General features: G+C 42.5%; 1 protein-coding gene across 2 annotated transcripts in view; it reads left to right on the forward strand.

Moving 5' to 3' along the window:
* The window catches only part of VEGFD (vascular endothelial growth factor D), a 32,029-nt gene that overhangs the window by 4,946 nt on the left and 3,595 nt on the right, over window positions 1-23,488 (forward strand). For both annotated transcript variants that reach the window (XR_008575458.1, XM_054813231.1), the window contains exons 2-5: window positions 14,509-14,719; window positions 18,308-18,498; window positions 20,802-20,950; window positions 22,229-22,326. Coding sequence is in view for 1 of the 2 variants with exons in the window: in XM_054813231.1 (XP_054669206.1) it covers window positions 14,509-14,719; window positions 18,308-18,498; window positions 20,802-20,950; window positions 22,229-22,326 (649 nt within the window). In the remaining variant the exon portion in view is untranslated. The remainder of the gene's footprint in view (window positions 1-14,508; window positions 14,720-18,307; window positions 18,499-20,801; window positions 20,951-22,228; window positions 22,327-23,488) is intronic.

Genomic DNA, 23,488 nt, shown 5'->3' on the forward strand with positions numbered 1-23,488 from the left:
AGAGGAGAATGCCTTGCCCTTGGGAAGGCAGCGAAATACTGGAGAGCCATCACGCCATGAGTGGAAGGAATCGGGAAGCTCTTTGCATCTCTCCCTTCCTAGAGTCAGCTGCTGTCTGTCTGTCTGTATAAGCAAAACAGAGCTCTGCAAAGAAACCTGGGCAGCAGAGCTGGACGTAAGCTTTTGTCTCTGTAATTGCTGCTGACACTTTTTCAGATAGATCTACATAGGTCTCTAATAACTGCTTGCAAATGTTGCTTAGTTTCTAGAAAAGAGAGATTCTTACAAATCTTGTATCTCATGGATTATCTTCCTCAAAGGCGACTCCTGGAAGTATAGCAAACTGCTTAACAGCTAGAAAAAGCAACTCTAAAGATCGTTGGAAACATTTTCTGTGTTTAAACTAGGCTTTTCATCTTCACATCCAGCCTCCTTTCAAAGTTAGCAAAGTCTTTTAAATAAAGATTATGAAACTGTGGTTTTCAGAAGTGTTTTATTATCCCAGCTTTGTCACTGCTGTTTTGATTCTCTGTGATTACCATCTCTGATAGGCACGAGGAGCTTAAAAGATGTGAAAATGTACTTGCCGCATTCCTGAATAAATGATTGTGCTTTTCCTTCAGGAGTGGGAAGCTATCAGGGAGGTCGTGAGGAAAGCCAATTTGTTCTGACTTATCTGCTACTGCCTTGGCAAGGTACAGTGAAGGATAAGAGAACAATTCTGTATTGTTGCCATGCCACATGGCATCCGTCCTTGGCTCTTATCAATTTGGAAAGGAAACTACTAACACACTGCTACTTTACCAAGAGCAGTTCTTGCTTGTGACAAATAGCAAAAGAATCTCTCCCAGCTGCTGTTCCAGTCCCGTCCATCTCTGCTAGGATTGTAATGTTTGAGGATAGAGCAGAGCTCTGTGAAGTCCATCAGGCTGTTCGGACTAATCAGATGCAGCATTTGAGAAATTCATTCTGTTAGTCAGCTGTTGGAAAGGAAGACAGCGCTAATTAAACTTTGACATCAGTCATGGCTCACATCTGAAATGGTGAAACCAAAGGAAGGCAGGAAGGCAGGTTCAGAGGGCAGTGGAGCAACTTTCTGTTAATTTGTGGTCACAAGTCAACCAAAACAAGCAATCACCGCAGGCTCAGCAAGTGTTGCTTGTTTCTGCCTTGTGTAGTTTACTTGTGCTTTCTCCCTTGCAGGCACTCTGTTGTTTCTGACCACTGCTGTGGTCGTACTGATGCAGGCTCCCACAGGAGGCAAACAGAGGAACAGCCTGCTTGAAAATGCAAAAAAACCCCAAACCCCAAAACCCAAAAACCAAACTGGTGCAAACTCTGGCTTGTGAGATCTCTGCTCTTCTGTCTGCAATTTTTTTTCTGATCTCTGCTGTCCCTTCTCCAGACTAGAACTGAGTAAGGTTTACTTGTGTCCTATCTCCTGTGGACACTGTATCAGTATTTGGGAAAGATAAATAAGGTACAGTTATCGTAGGTGACTACAATACAGTTATTTATTACAAAACTACAGTTATTGTAGGTGATTTATTCTTATTCCCATTAAAAACCTTGCACAGTACTTTTTATAGTTATCACTAAATGACTGGGACCTGTGCTTCTTTTAGACATTTCTCCCAGGGCAAGTAAGTCCAGTTACAAAATTAGCCATTTCTGTTTCTTGGGTTTGACTTTGAGATGTAGTCCCAGGCTTTTCTGGGGGGGGGGGGGAAATGACCCAAGATATTTTGCTGCAGGGAAGTAAACTTAGTATGATACCTTTCCTAAAGAAACCCTTATTCCTTAGAATTCCTTATTCCTCCCACTATGTGCCAGTCCCTTATTGCCTTCTCTGCCTGCTCCCTAACTCCCCAGCATGTTTTTGAAATCTTCACAATCCTTGTTGGGATTTGGGGAACGGGGACAAAATGCTCTGTGCCCCCACTACAGCTGCAGAGACCCCATTTGCCCATGGGAAGACCAAGCAGAATGTGTTCTTTTTTTTGATGTCCTTGTGAGAGACCTATATATGGGCTTCTGTATCAATGAATAGCAGAAAAACTGAGCAGCGTATTTTAGTTTGCTCGCATTTAGGAAAAAAATCAGCTTCCTGAAGGACTTCTGCATATTTTTTTCTGTTTTCCCCAAAACGTGACTTAAAGTGTGCGACCACTCGGGTAGTGGTAGAACGCCATCTAGGGTCCTTGCCGCTTCAGCAGAGTCATACCGAGTACAACGGACGTGCAGTTGAAGGCAAGGGATTTGGCAATCCAACGTGGGCACCACATGGGTTTGGAAAGGGGTGACCGCTCTCATTATCAGGATGTGAGGATGACTTTGGCTGAGCCATGCTTTCAGATGGGAAGCGTGCTGGGTTAGTTTTGAGAATTCATTGTCACCGACTGCAGCGTGGTCACTATTTGCGTGCAGTTGGGGAGAGAACTATATTTGAGTCGGGTTGAATTGCAAAAAAGTTGCATCATGTTACCGTATCGTATGTCACATTGCACATACAGAATGTGCCATACAAACAGGCAAAACTATTCACTTTAATTAGCAATGTGACTCAGAAACCACGTTACGATACTTTCCTGAACTGCTAGGGAAATATTACTTAAGAAAAATTACAATTCCAGGAAAATGTGTGCATGTGACTGGGGTAACATAAGTTCATTCAGTATTGGCAATGGCTTTTGCTTTGTGAAGTGACATTTTGAAACCCAGCTGTCCAATTGGCTAGTAACACTTCCAAAACATTTATTAAAGTGTCTTGGGGCAAAACCAGAAACCAATGTATGCACTAACTGAAGGAACCTTCATCATATTAAAAAATATTTTCAAGTATTAAATTAATTAATCTGCTTTCATTCAGGTCTCTGTTACTGAGCCATTCCAAAATCACTGTCCGAACCTCAGAGACTTCCAAAGAATGGACAAATATCAAAAGAAAGTGACTACAGATTGGATATGCTCTTTGTAAACACATATAACATTCTATTTGTGACATGTGTACCCTGTCATAGTGTTAGACTAGCACCTAACATTGTGTACGATAAAGTAAGTGCTACGTATTGTTTCTAGTTGCATTCTGTACTAAGCATCACGGCTGCCTGAACAGATTGCAGCAATGCAAGACGATATGAACAATCATAGAAGTAGAGACTCAGAAAATGTATTGTAAGACTCCTAAAGCTGTCAGTAGCATTTGGCTGGGCATTTATGACAATCCATCTGTGTCTTTTCACTGACCAAGCAAATATACTTCGCATGATCACCGTAGGAGGGACCTAAAGGTAAACTCTCAATGCAGATGACTAGACTTGAACAGGAAGAAACTCCACATGATAGTAGACCTACTCTTTTCTTCCATTTGCCTATTTGGCTTTTCCATCACTGCCAACAAAATAATGTGCAGTGAATGTTCTTACTTTCAAAATCACACTTCAGCTGCTGTGAGGATATTTCCCACGACAGCCAAAAGACCTGGCTGTGGGAAGGAAGATTTGTTTAATGAGAGTTGTAGTTGATTCTCAAAATATTTGCTGGCTGAAAAAAAACCTCCCTCATTTTGGTGGAAAGATCTAGCTGGCTAAAAGTATATAGTTGTGAGAAATATTTTGATAAAATATTATCAGTCTTTGGTTGCTTTGGACATGAAAAAGCAAATTAAATAATCTGAGATTTATGCCTTCACTTCAAAATCATGTAAAATTCTGTTGGTTTCAGTTCTTTTTGAATATTTTGGTTAATTCAGTCCAAGTGTTCAGAATAGAGCAACCAAAATGTCTCATCTCTGAGGATTTTGATGATATAAGCATGCTAATAAAGTGCAAGAGAAAAGATTTGTTTGTTGTTGCACCACAAATGATCTATTCTAATTGAAAAGGTCATTCAAATGATAAAATGGCTGCTCTCCTGAAATCGTAGGGTAGGTAATATGATTGACTCATGAAAACATATCATCTTCAGCTAAACTAAAAGCTGTTTCATCACTACCTTGACCACTAAGTTTAGGAAATGAGTAACTGTCTACTGTCTTCACTTGGAATAAGGCTGGAGCCCAAGGAGGCAGACTCCAAAGGAGGGGAGTCTGGAGGGAACTTTGTACCACACTGAACATCAGAGGTGGAGCAGTCTAGAAGTTGTTTCTCCTCCAGTTTTGGGTCTTGGTCAGATGATTTACTGACAAGGTTTTAGTAAAAGAGGCTCTAAGCATCACATCTGTATCAGTGAGAAATGTGACAGTCTCAGATGAACGCCTCCCTGTCAACCCCCTGCCCCCTCATGCAACACCTGGTCAAACTATTAGTTCTATCATTCTACCTTCCTCCCAAACCCACAGGTAACATATCTGTTAGTCCTTCTTTCTGTGCTCTGGTCATTCTCCACTGCTCTTCTTACAGGACAGGGCTCTATGCAGTTTCTCTTTCAGCAGCAATGACACACAGGACTTCAGGATGAAGCGGTGTGACCAGTGTCACCCTTTCCTCAGAGGGTACATGGCCCAGGCCAACACTCACTAACTCTTGAGGCAGACAGGGGAGAAGTCTCACCTAGGCTGTGCGTGGGGAATCAAAAGGTTTTTCCCATGCCCGCTCTTCAATCCTTCAGCTTTACTGGGGCCAGCAGGCACTGATGAGGGTAGAGAAGTGACCTTCAGGCTTTCTACTCAGAGTACTATTTCCTCCTCCGCAGGCACAGCAGGAGTAGCTGGCTGGGCATTACAGCCAGGCAATGCGTGTCTGACCTGTATTTTTGCTGGTGGGAGTTATACGGAGTCCCCCTTCGATGCTGTTGCAGAAAATGCTGAAGTAGTGGGCACAGCTGAAAAGCTGAAAATGTTAGCAAGGCAAATCAAGGCCTCAGATTTCTGAGGGGGCTTTGGAAAACAAAAAGTGTCCCCCTGGTACTTCGCTTCAAAGCCCCAAAACCCCAACTTCTTTGACTATCATATAACTATGTCTGATGAACAACCCTAGGGTTTCTCAACCGTAACACAGTCCTCACTAATTTTATATTTGGGGAAAGACTGTTGAGACTATTTTCAACCCCTTAAAGAAGAAAGTCAGCCCAGTTGCATATTTTCTGCAATCTACATGGACAATATAGCTGTATGCTTTCAATACAATTCTCACTGGAGAAAGCACCAAAGACTCTTTTAAAAAAAGTGACAGCTGGAAACCTGCCTCGCAGGACCCAAACTTGACCCCACCATAAGCATCATGTCCCTCCAGGTTATTGATGCTGTAATTGTGATGACCAAGTGAATGTCCAGTCTGCATAAGGCAGTGCACTGAGCGAGCTTGAACTTTTGTTTAAGTATTAGAACAGATTTAAGTATTTGTTTAAACAATCAACGTTTGAAGGTGGGATGAAGTACTGCAAGCTCCTGAAACTTCATCCACGCTTCTGATAATGATGGCAAAGCCTGTAACAGGTACTGAAAAATCCCAGGACAAGTCCATCTGTTTCAGGGAAGAGTATTAGTAGGAAGTCAAAATATCGCATTGTTTTGTCTCTCTGTGGTCACATTTATTACAATTAAAAATAGCTTATTTGTGCAGTAATAATACATAGATGTGTTGGGTTTGCGTGGCAAGGTTTTGATAGCGGGGGGGCTACAGGGGTGGCTTCTGTGAGAAGCTGCTAGAAGCTCCCCCTGTGTCTGACAGAGCCAATGCCAGCCGGCTCTAAGACGGACCCGCCGCTGGCCAAGGCCAAGCCAATCAGTGCCTCTGGGATAACATATTTAAGAAGAAGAAAAACACTTAGAGAGAGAGAGCTTTTGCAGCCGGAGAGAGGAGTGAGAAGATGTAAGAAACTCTGCAGACACCAAGGTCAGTGAAGAAGGAGGGGGAGGAGGTGCTCCAGGCGCCAGAGCAGAGATCCCCCTGCAGCCCGTGGTGAAGACCATGGTGAGGCAGGCTGTCCCCCTGCAGCCCATGGAGGAAGGATGAGGGGGTGTAGAGATTCCACCTGCAGCCCATGGAGGACCCCACGCCGGAGCAGGTGGAGGCACCTGAAGGAGGCTGTGGCCCGTGGGAAGCCCACGCTGGAGCAAGTTCCTGGCCGGACCTGTGGCCCCATGGAGAGGGGAGCCCACACCAGAGCAGGTTTGCTGGCAGGACTTGTGACCTCGTGGGGGACCCCACGCTGGAGCAGTTTGCTCCTGAAGGTCTGCACCCTGTGAGAGGGACTCCATGCTGGAGCAGGGGAACGATGAGAGGAGTCCTCCCCCTGAGTATGAAGAAGCGGCAGAAACAACATGCGATGAACTGACCATAACCCCCATTCCCTGTCCCCCTGTGCCGCTGAGGGGGGGAAGGTTGAAGCTGGGAGTGAAGTCGAGCCCGGGAAGATGGGAGGGGTGGGGGGAGGTGTTTTTAAGAGTTGATTTTATTTCTCATTCCTCTACTCTGTTTTGCCTAGTAATAAATTAGATGAATTCCCTCTCTAAGTTTGGTCTGTTTTGCTCGTGACAACAATTAGAGAGTGATCTCTCCCTGTCCTTATCTCAACCCACAAGCATTTCGTTATGCCTTTTCTCCCCTGTCTAGTGAATGAGGGGAGTGAGAGAGTGGCTCTGGTGGGCACCTGGCCTTCAGCCAGGGTCAACCCACCACAATAGATAATCATGCTCCCAGAGGGCATACAGTCAGGGATGGGACTTCATATATCAGAAGTTCATAGCTGACAGAGAATCAAAATTCTGATTTTAGTGGAGCTGTTGAGAAGTAGATGTTCTTTTCTCAGAAATGAAATACAATGGTGATGATAAAATTAGTGCAAACTAGTATGTGTCAGATGTGGTATGATGCAGTTGCTTGTTAATAAGGCTGTAAGTCACTCCTGCAAGCATGACGTTTTCAAGCTGCAGAAGATTCTCTCATGATTTATTATGCCTTAGGCAACCCCCCAAGGATACAAGATGCTGTATTATAGACAATATTTGTTATGATAAAATTTGGCAATAGTTGGGCCCCTGCTATCTCAAAATCATGGCCCACCACTCTGAGCAATATTTTCTGTGTTTCCTTTGTACTCCCTTTGGATGAGTGCTTTCCTCTGTTTTCTCTCATCTTTGACTTTGGTTGTAGACACCAGGTTAGGGACTGTCTCTTTATTTTATGTTTGTCCCTGACCCCATACTCCTGAGAGCCACAGTAATGCTAAAAATAGTAATAATAATGATGAAAATCCTCAAAAGGAGTTCCTCTTACTGCAGAGACTCCACACAAGCTTCTCATCCTCACCGGCAAAATGGTCTAACAAGAGATCTTTGGATACCGTGTAGATCTTTGTGTTGAACTCACAATGGCAGGAGCTGCCTTATTTTCCTGCCAAGAGAGAACAAGACTTTTCCACAGAAAATCCCTTGCAGTTTCCTGGCCAAATCTGTGTGCTGCGAGCCACAGCACGGTTGGGCAACTACGCCATGGCTTTGAGGCAGGGAATGAAGTTCTTTCCTCCATCCAGGCAGCTGCCAGTGCTGACCCTCAGCCAGGCCTGGGTCCTTCAGGCCTTGGTGCAGTTGCACTTCTTGGTTGTTTGTATTTGTGCACCTGAGAAAAATTAACCACTGTCCCTCATAAATTGTTTGTGCCTTGGATAAGGAGAGAGGATTTAATCTCATTTGACTGCTCTCAGTTGAGTGGGATTCAGGTCACCTAACTACAGCTGAGATGATAGTGGTCTGCTGACTCCTTCAGCATCAATAGAGAGAAAGAGTCAGTTTGGAGGCACGCTTTATCCAACAGACTTTAGAATGGGATGAACATGGACCCAATGGACTTATTTTTCTCCATTAACTATAATAGGAGTTTTAGATAACTAGTTCATAGTCAGTCAGGTGAATGACCCATAGGATCAGATGATTTTTTTATTATTATTTTTAATGATCGTGGGGTGGCAGGGAGCTGTAGGCACTCTATCTCTGCAACATGAGCCCGTAACTACGATCAGCTCATACACTGTCATAAAAACACCTTCCGGAATGCATCAGAGAAGAAAAGGAGGTTATTTTCAGGTGTAGCATACACAGCAGCAAATTTCCTTGGTATTTTCATGTGGCAATGAATCACCTCCCTAGTATTTAAACTGGTTTGAGTCTATTTCTGAGAACAGCCTTTAGGCAGCACTGGAAAGAGGAGAGTTCAACTTCTGGTTGCATCAAGTCTTTGTCTTCTGCATGACTTCTCTTGAACTGAATGCAGCTGCTACTGCTGCATTAAGCATACAACACTCACATAAAGGTTCAAAATGTCCTCACATGCTGCCAGTACTCTTTGTTGACGTCCAACTGCCCTCACTTTGCGATGAAACTTCCCCCCCTCCCCCCCCGATAGATTGGTTAATTTTGAAAGATTTAGTCTGAATTTAGCTTAAACGTGTTTGGCCATGTTTGTGATACAATGGCATTAAGAGAATCATCACCCTGTATTATGCAGCTACAATCTGCTTTCCCTGGCAAGATAAAGCTGTTACCTTCTTTTTATTGCTTAACCGCTGAGAGGATGGATCATAAAACAGTGCAAGGTTATTGAGAGGTTCCTTAATCATTTGTCCTGGCCCCAGATGCAGTGATAATGTTGAAGATTTTCATTGGTATTTATGCAGCACTTGCCACAATAGTATCTGTGACCTAACTCAGAAAAACATTCCTTTTCAGAAGAGCTCTTACATGGGTTTAGCTTTAAGAAGAGGTTTATGTCCCACTGTGGATAAGGACTACGAGGCTGGGGCTTAAGAAAAGTAGTCATTTGTGTAAGCTTTCAGAATGTATTTCCTGGGTCTGTGGGTGTGCTTGAGTACAGTGAAATGCAAGCAGGACTTTCCTCAGATTGAGCAAAATACGGATTTCGATCAACCTTTAGTTTTGCCTTCTCATGTGCACAAAATATTATTCACCATGCATCTATTTTCTTCAATAAAAATACTGATAGTTACTGATGGCCTTGAAAAGAATTAATTTTGGGTCCTAGGCATGTGTTTGTGCTATAGGTCCTCAAATAAATTTAGGACTTTAGCAGGCCTTTCTTTTACTATCGTATTCTACACATCTTTCCTCCGTTGTTCAAAATACCTCCAGGAGATCCTGAAGCACAGCATTAATGCAAGGACCATCTGTGTCAGGCTGGAAAGAGCAGCATGTGCAAAAAAAAGGGGTTCTGCAAACGTGGGTTCGGCTGACTCACTCAGACATCAGTTTGAAAAGGGTAGAGTATTTTTTCTTAGGCAAGGAACCTAGGAGCTTGTCAAGCATAGAGAAAAAGTGCAAATTGCTGAGCTGCAGCACCTGATAGGAGATTGTCAATACTATTTCTCAAGAAGGGGCCCACTTTGAACACTGCAGACTATGTGTGGGATTGTCCATCTGTATGACATGATGCATAAGCCAAATATTTGACTAGCATAAATCAACGGGGTAATGAACTCAGTGTCTGATTTAAGCCAGTGTCCAAGGTGGGAAAGGCCACTGAATGTACCACTGCTTTTTCTCCTGTTCCTTTCCAATGCTAACTACTTTTAGGGTTTTTCTGGCATTTGAGATTGCTAGGAAGAAGATAGATAGCCCATTATGGTTTCTTTTGGAAGGACAAAAGTTGTAATTATCCAAAAATCACAATGCTAACCCGTGTTATCATTTCCTGATGTCAATGGTTGTGCTCATAGCCCAAATAGAGGAAAACAGATATTGCTCTTTGAGTTGAAGAATAGTTTTGGAATATATGAGAGGTCAGTGTTATGAAATAAATACAAGTTCATTTAAATATGAATCTGATTTTTATCTCTGAGTATGTGATCCATTCTTAGATATGGTACTTAGAAAAATTACATTAAGAGCAGCAGTAAGCTGAGGAGATACGAATGAATTACTTAAACCAACTATTTTGATATTTTTTATTGATGAATTCTACGCAAACATTTCTTGTAGGCAATAGCATTGTGTATTTGGTTGACTACAGGGTGTACATTTACGGGTACCGAAAGTTTAGGACATTTGGAGCTTTCCAGTGATATCACTCCACAGGTAATTTGTTTATTTTAGATGCATGTAAAGGACATTGCCCTGGCCCTTAATGTATATTTTAAGCTTTCTGGGGACAGAGATCATCATTTTGCTACCTATGTGAACCACACCAAGTGCAGTGAATTCCTGCTCTGCATCTAGGTTGCAGCCATTACAGCCAACAACTACCACAGTGGTGATGGCTCATCCCAGCTGACTACTAAAATCTGGGCCAACCTAAGGGCCTGGCAGAATATGGGGAAAGGAGTAAGAATAAACAACATAAAAGCACAGTGGGATCCAAGCAGTACAAGATGATGAGAACAGAGTGGAGAATGGGAGAGGAATGTGGACGGAAGGACTGTAGTTATTAGAGAAAGCCTAAAAAAGGGAGGCAGGAGTACCTCAAAAGTGGGAAGTAGCATGTGCAGATGGCTACAGTCAGGAGAAGCAGACAGATGGCAGCTCTGTTCCTCTTGTGTTTTGTGATGAGCTGGATCTCCCAAAAATATCAGTGGAGGTTTGACCTCTCTGTATGCTTCCCCCTGCTCTGTGGCTGAGTGGGGAGCTCCCCTCCTGTTCAAATGCTGATTTTAACTGCTGTCCACTCGATATCACTTCGCGAGGGGATAAAGCCCTTGATCATCACAAGAGGGGTAGGTTTGGGACACTGCTGAACATAACGCCTTCCTCCAATTTTGCATGTTGAAACATTCATTCATCTTTCTGTGCAAAGCTGCACTAAGTGGGGCTTTTCAGTCACCCACAGTATGTTTGTCTGTATCTGAACAGGGCTTGAATTTAAACTGTGGTACATGAAAGAGGTCTCCACATCCGCATGGTGCTAGCAGCCCTATGGCACATCATCTATGGTATTATCTGAGACTGTCACAGGTTCTGTGTTTTCATTCGATGCTGTCCTTTTCAAAGCAGGACGATCAGGAATGAATGCTTCGGAAAGCTTTCATGACCACACGCCATTAATGCTGCTGTGCTGCAGCAGGAGAGTGCTCAGCTGAAGCAGTTCAGTCTGTGGGGTCCGAGGCCGTAGGGCTGTGCCACGCTGGTGGGGCTGATGCGCCTCCCACATTCTTTGCATTTTTTAAGCTTTTAGTTTTGGGTGCTTTTAATTTGTCGTTAGCTACCTCTATGGTCAAAGTGTATAAGGACGAGAGATGTCCTTCTAGATGCTGAACACTCTGTGCTCTAGCAAGTGTTTAAAAGAACATTTTAGGTGGCAGTATTGCAGTAGTCTCAAAGGAGTCAAAACAAACACATACGGCAGTGTTCACTGTTCCTGTTTTGGTAGACTGGAACAAAATTAGGTACTTCTCTTCAGATGTTTTATGCCTCAGATAGCTGTGGTGAGATTTGTTTGACCAAAGATCCACCACACAAATACCTCTTGTGATCTGGTGAGCCTGGGCTTGCTGGGCAGCCAGCAGGAAGACTTTCAAGGTGATTTCAAATGAAATATGCTCTAAAAGTGTCCTCGTCTTGGCTACAGAGGGAGCTGAGAGTGACTAACTCACAGACAAAATACACGTCCGCATTGTAAAAACCTACAGCTATCTGGGATTCAGCCCTCCCTTAAAATCTATCAGCGCCTTCTGCTCACCATCTTATGCCTTGTGTCGGCAGTGCTCAGAGAGTCTGCACTTTATCTCAGTGCTGCTCTTGTTACGGGAAAGGGTATCAGGAAATTCTTTGCTGGATAGGGATTCCTGGGAAGAAGTTATAAGATCAGCTGTAAAATCTGTTCCCTCCAGGAAGAAGTCAAATATAGAAAGAAGGAAGACAATTATTCTAGCGTTGTGCTGGTAGGGAACTGGCGATCCTGTCAAACTGCAGAGCTTGGATAGGTGTTAGGAAACATGGAGAGAGTAGAGGCAACAGATTCACATCAGGGTTGAATAGCCCAGGCAACGCTGGGCAGGGCTGGAGCTGACAAAGAAGTGATAACTCAGTCCCAAGGGCTCTGTGTGAGTTTTGGATAACCATGTTTTAGTTATTTAGGATACATTTCTGATGACTGTGGAGGGAATTCTGTAATGAGCACTGCTCCTTCCATTTCCTTAGACCGTACTCCTCTGATTTCCAATATATGAAAAACAGTAAAGAAGGAACAACCTGCATACACAGGCAGGCTTTGTCTACATAGCTACGATGCATCAATATCAGAGGTACGGTTTTTTAATTACCACATTTCAAATCCTATTGGAGATGCATTTTTGGGGTATAAAAATTACTTCCACTACTTGTTCCTCTTTCTATACAACACTAATTGTGAAGGCATAAAGTCAGTTTGTTTCAGTGTATTCAGTCCACATTAAGGAACTTGTATATCTTTAAAAAGACAAGAATCCTTAAAGCAGTACAAATTCTTGCTTTAGATAAGCCCAAAGATCTTTTCTTATCATAAGGAGGCATGTATACTTTTTCTGTTCTCTTTGATCTTAGGTTTAACACTTATTTTGATCATATAATAATAATTAATAAAACCTCATGATATTTAAGTAAAAGAAATGGAAAACCTAGTCCAAAACTACTGATCCTTACAAGAAATGCAGGTATTCTAATTTACAGAATACCATTATCTCATTTTACAGGTTTGCTGTAATTTCATTCTAGTTTAGAAGTCTTGGATGCTGATTCAGCTAGAACATATTTTTTACTATAAAGAGAGAGAAAAAAGTTACTGGAGTTCAATTTTAGTATCTTTGGTCCCATTACCACACCAGTGCTGGTCCTGTACTCGCATGTTTGGTAGGGTCAAGGAGATGGTTTGTGAATGGGAGTGAATATAAGCTGCGGTTCTTAGAACAAATGAATCTTGACGCATTGACCTCAAGCTGAATTTCAGCTCTCCTAGATCAGCAAAATTCTGGGTAGCTTGTTTGTAAAACTATCTTGAAATTCAGTTACTGATGTTAAGTATTCACATTCCTTCTGACCTATTTGTCCATAAGTACTGAGATGGGCTTTCCTGTTTTCACCACATATGAAATGTATGAGAACCCCTTCACCTATGAAAACCAGCCATCTCTGTAATGAAACATGGCAGCTTCCTAGAGCACAATATAATGTTCTGTGTGGACATAAAAGAAGAGAAAATAACTTACTCTGAGTTAACTACACAGGGGATTTTATGTCAGTGGAAGGTAATTACCCAAAAACGAACTTGGCCCGTAAGTACAGGCTAACATCTGTATCATTGCAAAATAAATGCCACAGATGTTTTAATAACAAATAACAGATGCAGTCAGTGCCTGGGTTTCAGATCTTATCTAAAAAAGTTCCTCCTATAGGTGACCGTTTCCCCCACCCCTTCCCCAGTCCTGTACAGAGCACTCGCTTGCTACCGGTTCAGACTGCGGGCCGCTACACACCTCATCGCCGGCTTCCTATATTTCAGCTTTGCCTTTAAGGCCTGGCGTTTTATTTACGAGAGCTGGCAGTGCAGCCCTTTATTTGCAAGTCAAAAAGTACAGTCAATGCATGACCAGAGAGTACAACTGCGAGCACCAGCCCAGCGCAATACAGCCACTCACAAAGATAACCTTTTACTTGGGTTGGAGGCGACAGTTTTCAGCAGATCTGGTGAGTCAGTGGAAACAAACACTCCATGCCTTGATAAAGGCACAAAGACAGATGTCGGAAAGCAGCAGCCAAAGAAACCAGTATTGTTATGGGGTGCTGTGCAATATTAAGTTTCTGTTAAACAGGTATTTTTTAAGCGAGTAACAGCTTTAAACTGATGGGTTAGGTCTCTGTAGGGAGCATTCTTCTGTGGAAACGGAGAATGGTCATGTACATCACACAGGCGGAAAATGCAATGGCTGCGCTAGCACTGCTGCACAGCCCCAGCGCTGAGGCTGGATTGAGGCCGCTTTGGCTGACTCGGGCATGACCCAAATGGTAGTCGGGATGGGTAATGGCAGATGCATCTTGCACTTTGCAGCACATTGAACGTTGTGTTTGCCCGTCGTGTGCATTAGGGCAGCCTCCAGCTGTATCACCTGCCCCGGCAGTGATGTCTCATGGCTGCCACCACTGTTTTGGCACCCGAGGTGGCTTGCTGCAAAGGCACATGGGTTGTGCTCACCAGCTGAACTCGTTCAAGTTGTCTATAGGGGTAACCTGGGATTCATGTTGGCGTAGCTGGCCAGCTCAGGGACAAAAGCGATATGACCAGTGTCTGCCAGGTTCCCTGGGGAGCCGGGGTATGGGGAGTACAGCCTGCACTTGTCAAATAGCTCTAAGTGATGGAAAGGGTGAGGAAGTGAGTATCTCCCCTTCCCAATTTATACAGGCACAAATCCTGCAGATCGGTCTGGCGCCAGGCACTGTCAAAACCCAAGACATCCCTGTGTGCTCCTGTTTTCCCAGGTAATCTCAGCTGTCCTCAGTGACGTGCTGCCTTTTTGTACAAGTGCTCCATGTGCTGCACTGGGGACACGCTGTAAAGGTACTCGCTTCCTGACTTCTCCCTTTCCTTCCAGCGGACATCTCTGTCAGCATTGGAGCGGTCAGAGCAGCAGATCAGGAGAGCATCGAGCCTGGAAGAGCTGCTTCGCATCACTCATTCCGAGGACTGGAAGCTGTGGAAATGCAGGCTAAAACTCAAGAGTCTGGCCAATTTAGACTCCCGCTCTGCATCACATCGCTCCACCAGATTTGCTGCTGCTTTCTATGATATCGATACACTGAAAGGTAGGTGCAGGTTTGCAGCTGAGGCTGATCTCAGCTTCAGGACCTGATTCTTGTGCAGCAAAGGGTTAAGTACCAGGGGTTTCCTAGAATACACCCATACTGGAAACAACAGGGCAGTCATGGAAAATTACTTTGTATGAAAAAATGTCAGGCAATAGCCTGAGTACGCCTCCCTGTTTTGTGGCCAAATCTTATTGTTCTCTGTACGCTCTCCAAAGGGAATATGTATTATGTATGGATTTGTCAGTCCACAGAAAAGAGGAGAAGTCAACGTGCAAAGAAGAGGTCAGAATGACTGGCTGAGGGGCTGGCCAGCAGAATTGTGCTGTATCTCAGAATTTGCTTGCAGGCAGAAACAAACAAGATTTACTGCAGGGACAGAACCCCCTTTTTTTTTATTAGGTGTGCTCTGATATAAGGCACTGCATCAGCAGCAGTGTTTGAGTGGGAATTGCAGAGGAAGGAGGTATTGCCCTCATCTGAATCTACTGGAGGAAGTCTCTCCAGAGAGAAGTAGATTTTGAAAGAACCAACACCTGAATGTGGGGAATCACAACTGATTCCCTCACCTGGAGAAAAAATGAATATTGTTCCTTGTAGGTGAGAGACTCAAGAGGCATTATATGTTCATTGATGTAAAATAAAGGGTCAATTACTCTACTTTGATCTAGCAAATGGATATCCTACAGCCAAGCTACACTGTAGCCTAACGAAGGATGGACCGAGCTATTCTTTTTCATTCTTTACCCTGAAATGATATGATCATATCACTTTCCTTTTCGGAAATCAGATATTGCTGATCCTGTTCCAATACCACTTTTACAATAGCCACAGCCACATTTGCACACCATTACTCAGCTAAATTATGGTTGTGCAAAGGACTTAATTTGCTTCTCTGAGCCACAGCACAGAAATGCAGACATGAGTGCCAGTCTGAAAAGGGTTTTCATATCACAGGCATGATTTTAAACTTCTTTTGTACAGAAAAGAAGTACAGAAAAAAGCTAAATCCAATACACACTGGAAGAACAATTAAGAGGGCTTTAGTTAATGATAAACATTTTGTTTACATACCTTTACAAGTCTACACAGCAGCACTAACAGTCCATAGAGTTATTAGAAGTAGTACCCAGTGCCAAAAGCTGTAATTCTCTACTCACTATTGCTCATTTAGTGAGCAGCAGCATTTCTAAAAAAATAAAATATTCCTTTTGTCAAAACAGCAAGACAACAGAGGATGTTATCAAGTGTTACTGAGGCAGTGCATATTGCAATGAGCTTTCTTCAATGGCAGAATAATGTAACTGTTCGGGTAATAAAGCCAAATTATTATAACCATATAGATGCAATTTTCTGCTTGGAACAGCTATTAGGTCGCTTCCTACTTTCCCTTTAAAAGTCTAACTCTAGACACAGAGATGTCAGCTTTCCCATTCAAAGTCAAGCCACTGAAATTTAAATTAAAAAAACCTGTTGGGTCATCTTCTCCATTCTTCCATCCAAAGTGAAATTATCCCAGGACAGAAACTGCTTTTGTTCTAATATCTTAATATGTTCAAGGTACTAAAGCTCCTTTTAAAAAAACAAAACAAAACAAAAACCAAAAACCCAAAAAAACCCAAGCCTATAAACATGTATTTCTTTCCCACACCCTTTTTAGTCATTAAGCATTGACCTTTTTGCCAAGGGCATCTGTTTTGTTTCAATAAAGTGTTTTGACGCGAAGACTGGGTCAAGGCTCCTCCTTGTTTCACTGCCAGAACCATCTTCCACAGCGCTTCAAACTGCAGCAAGGCGAATTCAGGACTTTGTTCCTCCTTTCTAGAGCTTTACCGATGAATTCACTTGAAAACTCATGTCACCTCATCTAACCACAGCCTCCCCTGAGCAGCTCAGCTTACCCAAGACTGCAGCGCTTTCAAGCTGGGGTCTGTATTGGGGCCAAATTTCACAGCATCTGCCCTGCGCTCGCTCATAGAAAAGATCAGGGTGAGCATGGTGATTCTGAACAAAACATGACACCCATTTCTTTGGCCGCCCCTTCCTACAGCAGCCCTTCTGCTAAAGAAGTGGTTAATAAAATGAGGATGTGTGCAGTTGGAAAGGTCATCACCGCTTACACTCATTGAAGTGACATCTGAAGTGATTACATGAACATACCTTAATGAGTTTGGCAAACACTGTATTTTCTATTTTAAGGCCTACGATTAGATTGCTGTTTTGATAGACTAAAGTTACTCTAGAAAATTCTATGGATTTCAGTCATTCTTTTCTTAATGTATGCTGTAAAATCAGAATTCGGACCCCAAGCTCGTATTTCTTGTACTTTTTGCATGACTGGAAAGTGGAGTGAATCAACCCTGGGGAAGGACTTTGCAGGAATAAACAAACTGATTTAAATATACACAGTCAGTTGAAGAAAAAGTTAAAAATAATAAAAGGAAGGTCAGGTAGGAAAGAGAGAAATAAATGCTCATCTGAAGACAAAGTATAGCATGTTGATTAAAAGTATTCCAGAAATTTTTTATTATTTTTTTTTCCAGAATTTCCCCATAAACGTATGCACTGCTTGCATAATAGTAGGGAGGTGGACTGCATTGGAAGAGAGAAGAATTTTCTTAATAGTATAGAAGTTGCTTTTGATCTTTCAGAAGCCTGCTGGAGGGGGGCAGACAGGAGAAATGTTTTTCATAATTTTAAGAAGGACTTAAAGCATAAGCATTGATGGCTCTTGAGTAATTCCAAAATTTGAATCAGGTAAGCAAAAGCCAAAAAAAGCAGGGCCACCTCTTTAAAAGACTCGAGATAATATTATGTAACTGTCACTGTTTTCTCCCTCTGGTTCAGTCAGTTAACGCATTATTCCTTCTCGCAGTCAGAATTTGACAGATCAATCTAAAATAAATTACTAGTCTACAACAATTCAGTATTTGAAAGATGCCACAGTGTTTTGAATAGATAAATCATGCTTGAATTCATATTCCTGTTATTCAAACTCAAACCCCCTGATGGTACTGAGGTGTGAGAGTGTTTGTCTTGGATTTCATTAGACATTTTGGAAACGGTGCTCGCTGGCTGACATCCAGTGGGAGTATTAATACCCTCTGACCAGAATCTGTTAATCATTAATGTGCTTTTGCAGTCAGGCCCAGGCTCTACTGAATCCACGGTGGGGTACAGGCAAAGAGAGGCTAAAATGACAATAAGGAGGTCTGCCCTGGAGAAAAGGAGAACAGGGTGTGGGCCAGCTTTGTCTGATAGACACCGTGGAGCTGACTCTTGGCTAGGGGAAATCGATGCAGTTCTACTTAACCCACTAGAATTAACAGAGATTTTGGTCATCCGCTTTGAAAGCTAAAGGCAGATAAATGCAACGACCTCTCTGCCAGTGCAGCTGGTGTAAGTTACTGGGACAGTTTTGCACTCAGATTCTCTCTGGTCCGTGAATCAATCCAAGTAAGTGCAAATCGATCCAAGTAAGTGCAAATGGCCTGCCAGCACTTCATTTTTATTTATATAATGCTTCTGCCTCACTAATCAGAGGTTTAACTTTGCCACGATTGCTCATAAAAACGGTGTTTTCTCCAGTCATAGATGAGGAATGGCAAAAGACTCAATGCGTGCCAAGGGAAACCTGCGTGGAAGTTGCCAAAGAGCTGGGTACAACAACCAACAAATTTTTCAAGCCTCCCTGTGTGAACGTGTTCAGATGTGGAGGCTGCTGCAATGAAGAGAGTCTGAGCTGCATGAATACAAGTACAACTTATGTGTCAAAAACGGTAAACAAGGCTATTCATCTGCTTTCTTTTTACCTTGGCTCTCCAAGTAGGGAGGGGAAGGAGAATGTTTGGTTTCTGAGATCCTGTTATGAAAGATCTGTCTGCACTATCATAACAAGCAGAAGAATTAATTTTTTATCCATGTGGAGTGAATGCAGGCACGTGCAATAGCATTTTACATTCATGTTGCATTATTAAAAATGGATATATATGTGTAGAGATGGAAAATCAGGTCCTGACAAAGTGACTGCAGGCTCACATGATGTTAAGGAGTTTAATCCTTCTTTAATGTATTATTACTTGGACCTGAGATCTCTTGAGAGTATTGGCTCACGGGAATCCTCTGCACCAAAGGATTAAGAGAGACTCCGGGAAATTTTGCTTTGTGAGGCCAGGAGTCCAAGCACTGCATTTTCAAAACTGAGGTCAGTGCCAAAAAGGCTGGCCAATAATTTTGGATGTGCAGTTTTGCGAGCCTAAAAAGGAGACATTTTCAGCAGGAGAGACCAGATGCTCTCAATGTGAATGCCTCAAGATCTGAATGTCCCAAATCACAAGTCACTTTGGAAAAGAAAGGCTTAAACCAGTAGTCAATCACTGCCTAGGAGCAACAGGTGACAAATACCTGAGTTTTAGTGACCAGTATCAAAAAGTGAGCATAAAGTGGGTAGCCAGAAGGCCTCTTTCTGTAGACTCCCTCTTGTGCCTATGTACAGAGATGTCTTGCTCCAGTGGGTGACTGAGCAGAGCTCCAAGTTTAGCACTTTCAATCAGCTCTACGGATGAAACCATCTGTGTCCATACCTACAGAAGGAGCACAGAAGACTGGTCCTTCTTGATTAATCTTCACCTTGTGCATCCCTACTTAGAGTTGATAAAACCTTTTGACTTGGAGTAACATATTAAATTCTAGTTATCAAAAAGGTTTTTCTTTAAATTAGAACAAAGATCAAGGGCAGTTATTTTAAAAGAAAATTGAAGATCTCATGGGGACCAGGTCCAATTCACTTCTGTATTTGCTTCAGGTTTGTTGGAATGTAATTGCACTGTGTCTGGCTGTACTGGAATACAGCTTGAGTAAAATAAATCAGGGCCCATCCTTCTTGCGTCAATGTTCATTAATTGCTTTCATTCCACACCAGAAGGAGAAAGCTGTTATGAGCTGTTGGCCACACAAAAGACATCCGATCAGCTCAGGGAGCTAGGTCAGGCTAAAAAGTATTTATTTATTTATGTGTTTTTGGAGCAGCAGTTCATAAGTTTGTTGAAAAACTGCAGTTTTGCAGAGTGTAACATTCCTTTAGCATCCTTCAAAATAACCATTCCCTCAAAAGCCCTCAGCTAAGTTTCACTCCTGCATATACCACCATCCGTCCAGATTTACTCCTCTAAAATGAATGCAATTACTCCCATATAAGTGAGAGTGGTTTTTTATTCTGTGGTATAAAATATCCACTGAAGGATATTCATGTCACCTAAAGTTAGACACTGCGACACCTGAATTTAAATGTTTAAGCAGTCCAGCTTAGGAATACTTCTCAGCCCCTGCGTGTGGATGCAGCATTAAGCCAAGACATGCTGGCACACGAGGATGTCCCCTGTGCTTTGGTTTCCACGGGAAGGAAGCAGGCTTGGGGGGACAGAAGGGGTGTGGGTCACTTCAACAGCTCCCACATGTAGCTGCCCGAGCCACTCAGAGATCAGCCTAAACAATTTGGATGCACTGAAGGTGGGCTGCTTGGTGCCTTAGGCTCCTGCTATAGTCAACAGAGAGATGTCTCCAGGATGATTCCCTACAGGAACCCAGTAGAAGTGGAACAAACTGTCCTCTATGTACTCCTGTTTCTTCCCTCTCTGAGAAGGCTGTGGGGGATTAGGTTAGGCCTCTAAAGATGCATGCTGTGATTATACCCTAGGACAGTTAAATAGCTGTCTCCGTAAGTGCTTGAGATTCAACTGATGCTATAACTGAGAACGAAGTTCCCAACACCTGTTTCTTTTCCATTTGGCCCTAGCATCTAGAAGAGGCTTTTGAAAATTGCAAATAATTTTCAATGGTCTTGGGTGTTCAATAGCTGGTAATACAGCACTGGGACCACCATTTTGGCAAGTTCCTACCTTGGTGGGCATTGCTTACTCTTCAAAATCCTCAGTGCTCACCTGCTCTTTTATACCTATGGTAACTACCTGTAGAAAAGAGATAGGGGGGGAATGGAGGCAAAGAATAAGAGGTTTTGGGTTAAAACTCCAAATATTAACTGTATAATGGAAACTGAAAAATAAATGTTATTTCACCCACCTAGCTCTTTGAGATCTCGGTTCCCTTGACAAGCGTTCCTGAGCCCGTGCCAATCAAAATTGCCAATCACACAGGCTGTAAGTGTCTATCAAATACCCAGCGCCATCAGTATGCCATCATACGAAGATCTGTCCAGTACCCAGAAGAAGATGGGTAAGTTCCCTCATTTGCAAACCTCTACATGTGTTGTGTAGTCCAAAGTATGAAAATATTTTTTTTTTATTTGGGCATTATGATGGTCCATTCACAGTTTTTCCAAATAACTGGATTATCACTCAGGCTTAGAAAGCTTCAACTAAACCTGGTGAATTATAAGTGAATGGATACCAGAATCCAACAAACAGCAGAGTAGTTCAGCAGCATCTGGAGTCACTAGGACATTTAGGTGCTTGAGTGGGGACTCAAAATGCACATATTAGCACTACGCTCCACTGGAGTTATTTGGGTATGTGTGCACAGACTTTTTCAACCTGACACAAGCAACTCTGCTTGTGCATTATTTAGCCAGGTCACAGAGTGCTGTGCTCAAACTAAAGCCCTCTGCAATACCTCATGGCATGTCAGGTTGGAATCAATGTGAATCATGACTTTTCACTTTCTGGTCCACTCTTAGTTTGCATGTCAGGCTCATTGGCTGGAGAAAAATGATCTCACATCTAACTCCAAAATATGGTATAAAATACCTGTAGTCCTGGTGAGAACAGGCTACATTAATTTAACAAAGACTCTAGAAATACAGATAGCTTGAGTGACTCACTGGAACTCAGCTCAGATGTCTCTGTCTAGCCCTGCATGTAGGCTTGCCCCCAAAACTGCCCTTCAGTTAGACATCTGGGCTGGGAGAGAGGTGGCATTTTAGCAAAAGCACTCCAGCCCTCACTCAGCCTGCTGGCCACTCCAAATCCTCTTCCTACACAAATATAGAAGAACCTCAGCCTTCCTCCAGTTTGTGAGTTCCACTCCCAGAGCAAAGTGCCTAAATGTCAAACTGGCCCCTCCGACCCTGAAAACAGTCCAGTGTGCATCTTTAAGCATGGGCAAATTTAAACGGGAGCTGCACTTTCTGGCAGCATGGCAAAATTGAATAGAGTTACATGGCATGAATACAGTAAGACAAAGACTACCCTGGATGGGGTAGAGCTGTTTTATGGAAAAGTGGAGCTGCGAAATTGTAGCTGTTTCCCAAGGACATAATCTGAAATACATGCTGTACCTGCTCCTTCTAGGTGCTGGGAGCCAGACAGCTCAGCCCTATCAGCAAAACTATCCAGTCCCAAGGTTTTCTGTTTGCAGCAGTAATGCACTCAGATGCCCTACCTTCACGTAGTACAAGAGCAGACCCAGCGTACCAGCAGGCTCATTTTGCCAAATGACTACACTGATGCTCCTCATTTTCTTTTTTAATTCCTATCTTAATTTTTTTTTTTTTAGATGCCCCTTTACCAACAAACTTTGCCATAATGGATGGATCTGGGATAGTGACAAATGTGAATGTGTTGTAGATGCACAGCACACCAACAGACGAGAAGGTAAAAATGAAATTACAAATGGACATTCTTGCTGACTATCTTCAGGCTGCTTGTGTTTCATTTTGGTTTTGTCCCTTTTTTTTCATTGAGAGAGTTAGAGTTTTGATTCTACATCTCTAGATAGACTTGGCTTATGGTGTAGAAACTCACCTGAAAATAAACACTCGTATGTACTTATCCCCATCTCATGTTTTTTTGCTTGGATGTTTTACTCCCCTTGTATTAGCAGCTTGGATAGGAAATAGGAAAGTATTAAAAAGAGTTAGTGAAGCAGGCACATTGGATCAATTTTAATTTTACATGGGCCTTAAATTGTATGATGGGCATTAGGGAAAACTTTTTAACTGTAGGGAAAAAAATATGCCCTGGAATATATTGCATAGGGAAGGTGCTGAATCTTTATTGTGGGAAATTCTTAAGAACAGACTTAATCAGGAATAAGACAGGCAAAATCAGTCCTGCCTATTAGCTGCAGTCAATGTGAAAGATTATATGACCTTTCAAAGTATTTGTCTACTTTTATGATAATATTAAGGTATTTAGGAAGCTTTCAAACTGATAGGCCATACATCCTCAGGAGTATGTATGTATACCCCTTCAGGTCTGTGGAAGGAAATGGAAGAGGATAAAATTCATAGAAGTGTACACTACTTCCCTTCTCTCTCTGATTTTCCTGGAAAACTTTAATCTGTCAAGGAAATTTGCAGAAAATATTCTAGGGGGTAACTGTGTAAGTCTAAAGAACTTACTAGCAGTAAACATTAAGAGAAGTTAAAATTTCTCCAAGCCCTGCATAAGGTTTTTGAAAAATTGTTTTTCTCAGGAAATTTTACTGGTCAAAATAAAATCATCATAGCACTAGAGCAGATGGACACAGAAGGAAGCCTTGCCTTTGTAGTTTAACCTACATGCAGCAAGCAAAAGAATAAACCATCCAAGGCAACAATAGGAGCAAGCTGGCAAGCAATTCCTAGACTATCAAGCTAAAATAAAACTAAATAACCTCATAAACTGGTCTGTTGATTACAATCTCCTGATGTTAACAAGCAAGACATCAGTTGCATAGTGGTTTCTGTAGGATCTGTTCTCACTCTGGATCAGATCATCTGATCACCAGGTTAGGTAGTTAAGCTCATTAGATTTTTCACTGAAGAAAGGATTA

The sequence above is a fragment of the Grus americana genome, chromosome 1, assembly GCF_028858705.1.
Source record: "Grus americana isolate bGruAme1 chromosome 1, bGruAme1.mat, whole genome shotgun sequence".
NCBI lineage: Eukaryota > Metazoa > Chordata > Aves > Gruiformes > Gruidae > Grus > Grus americana.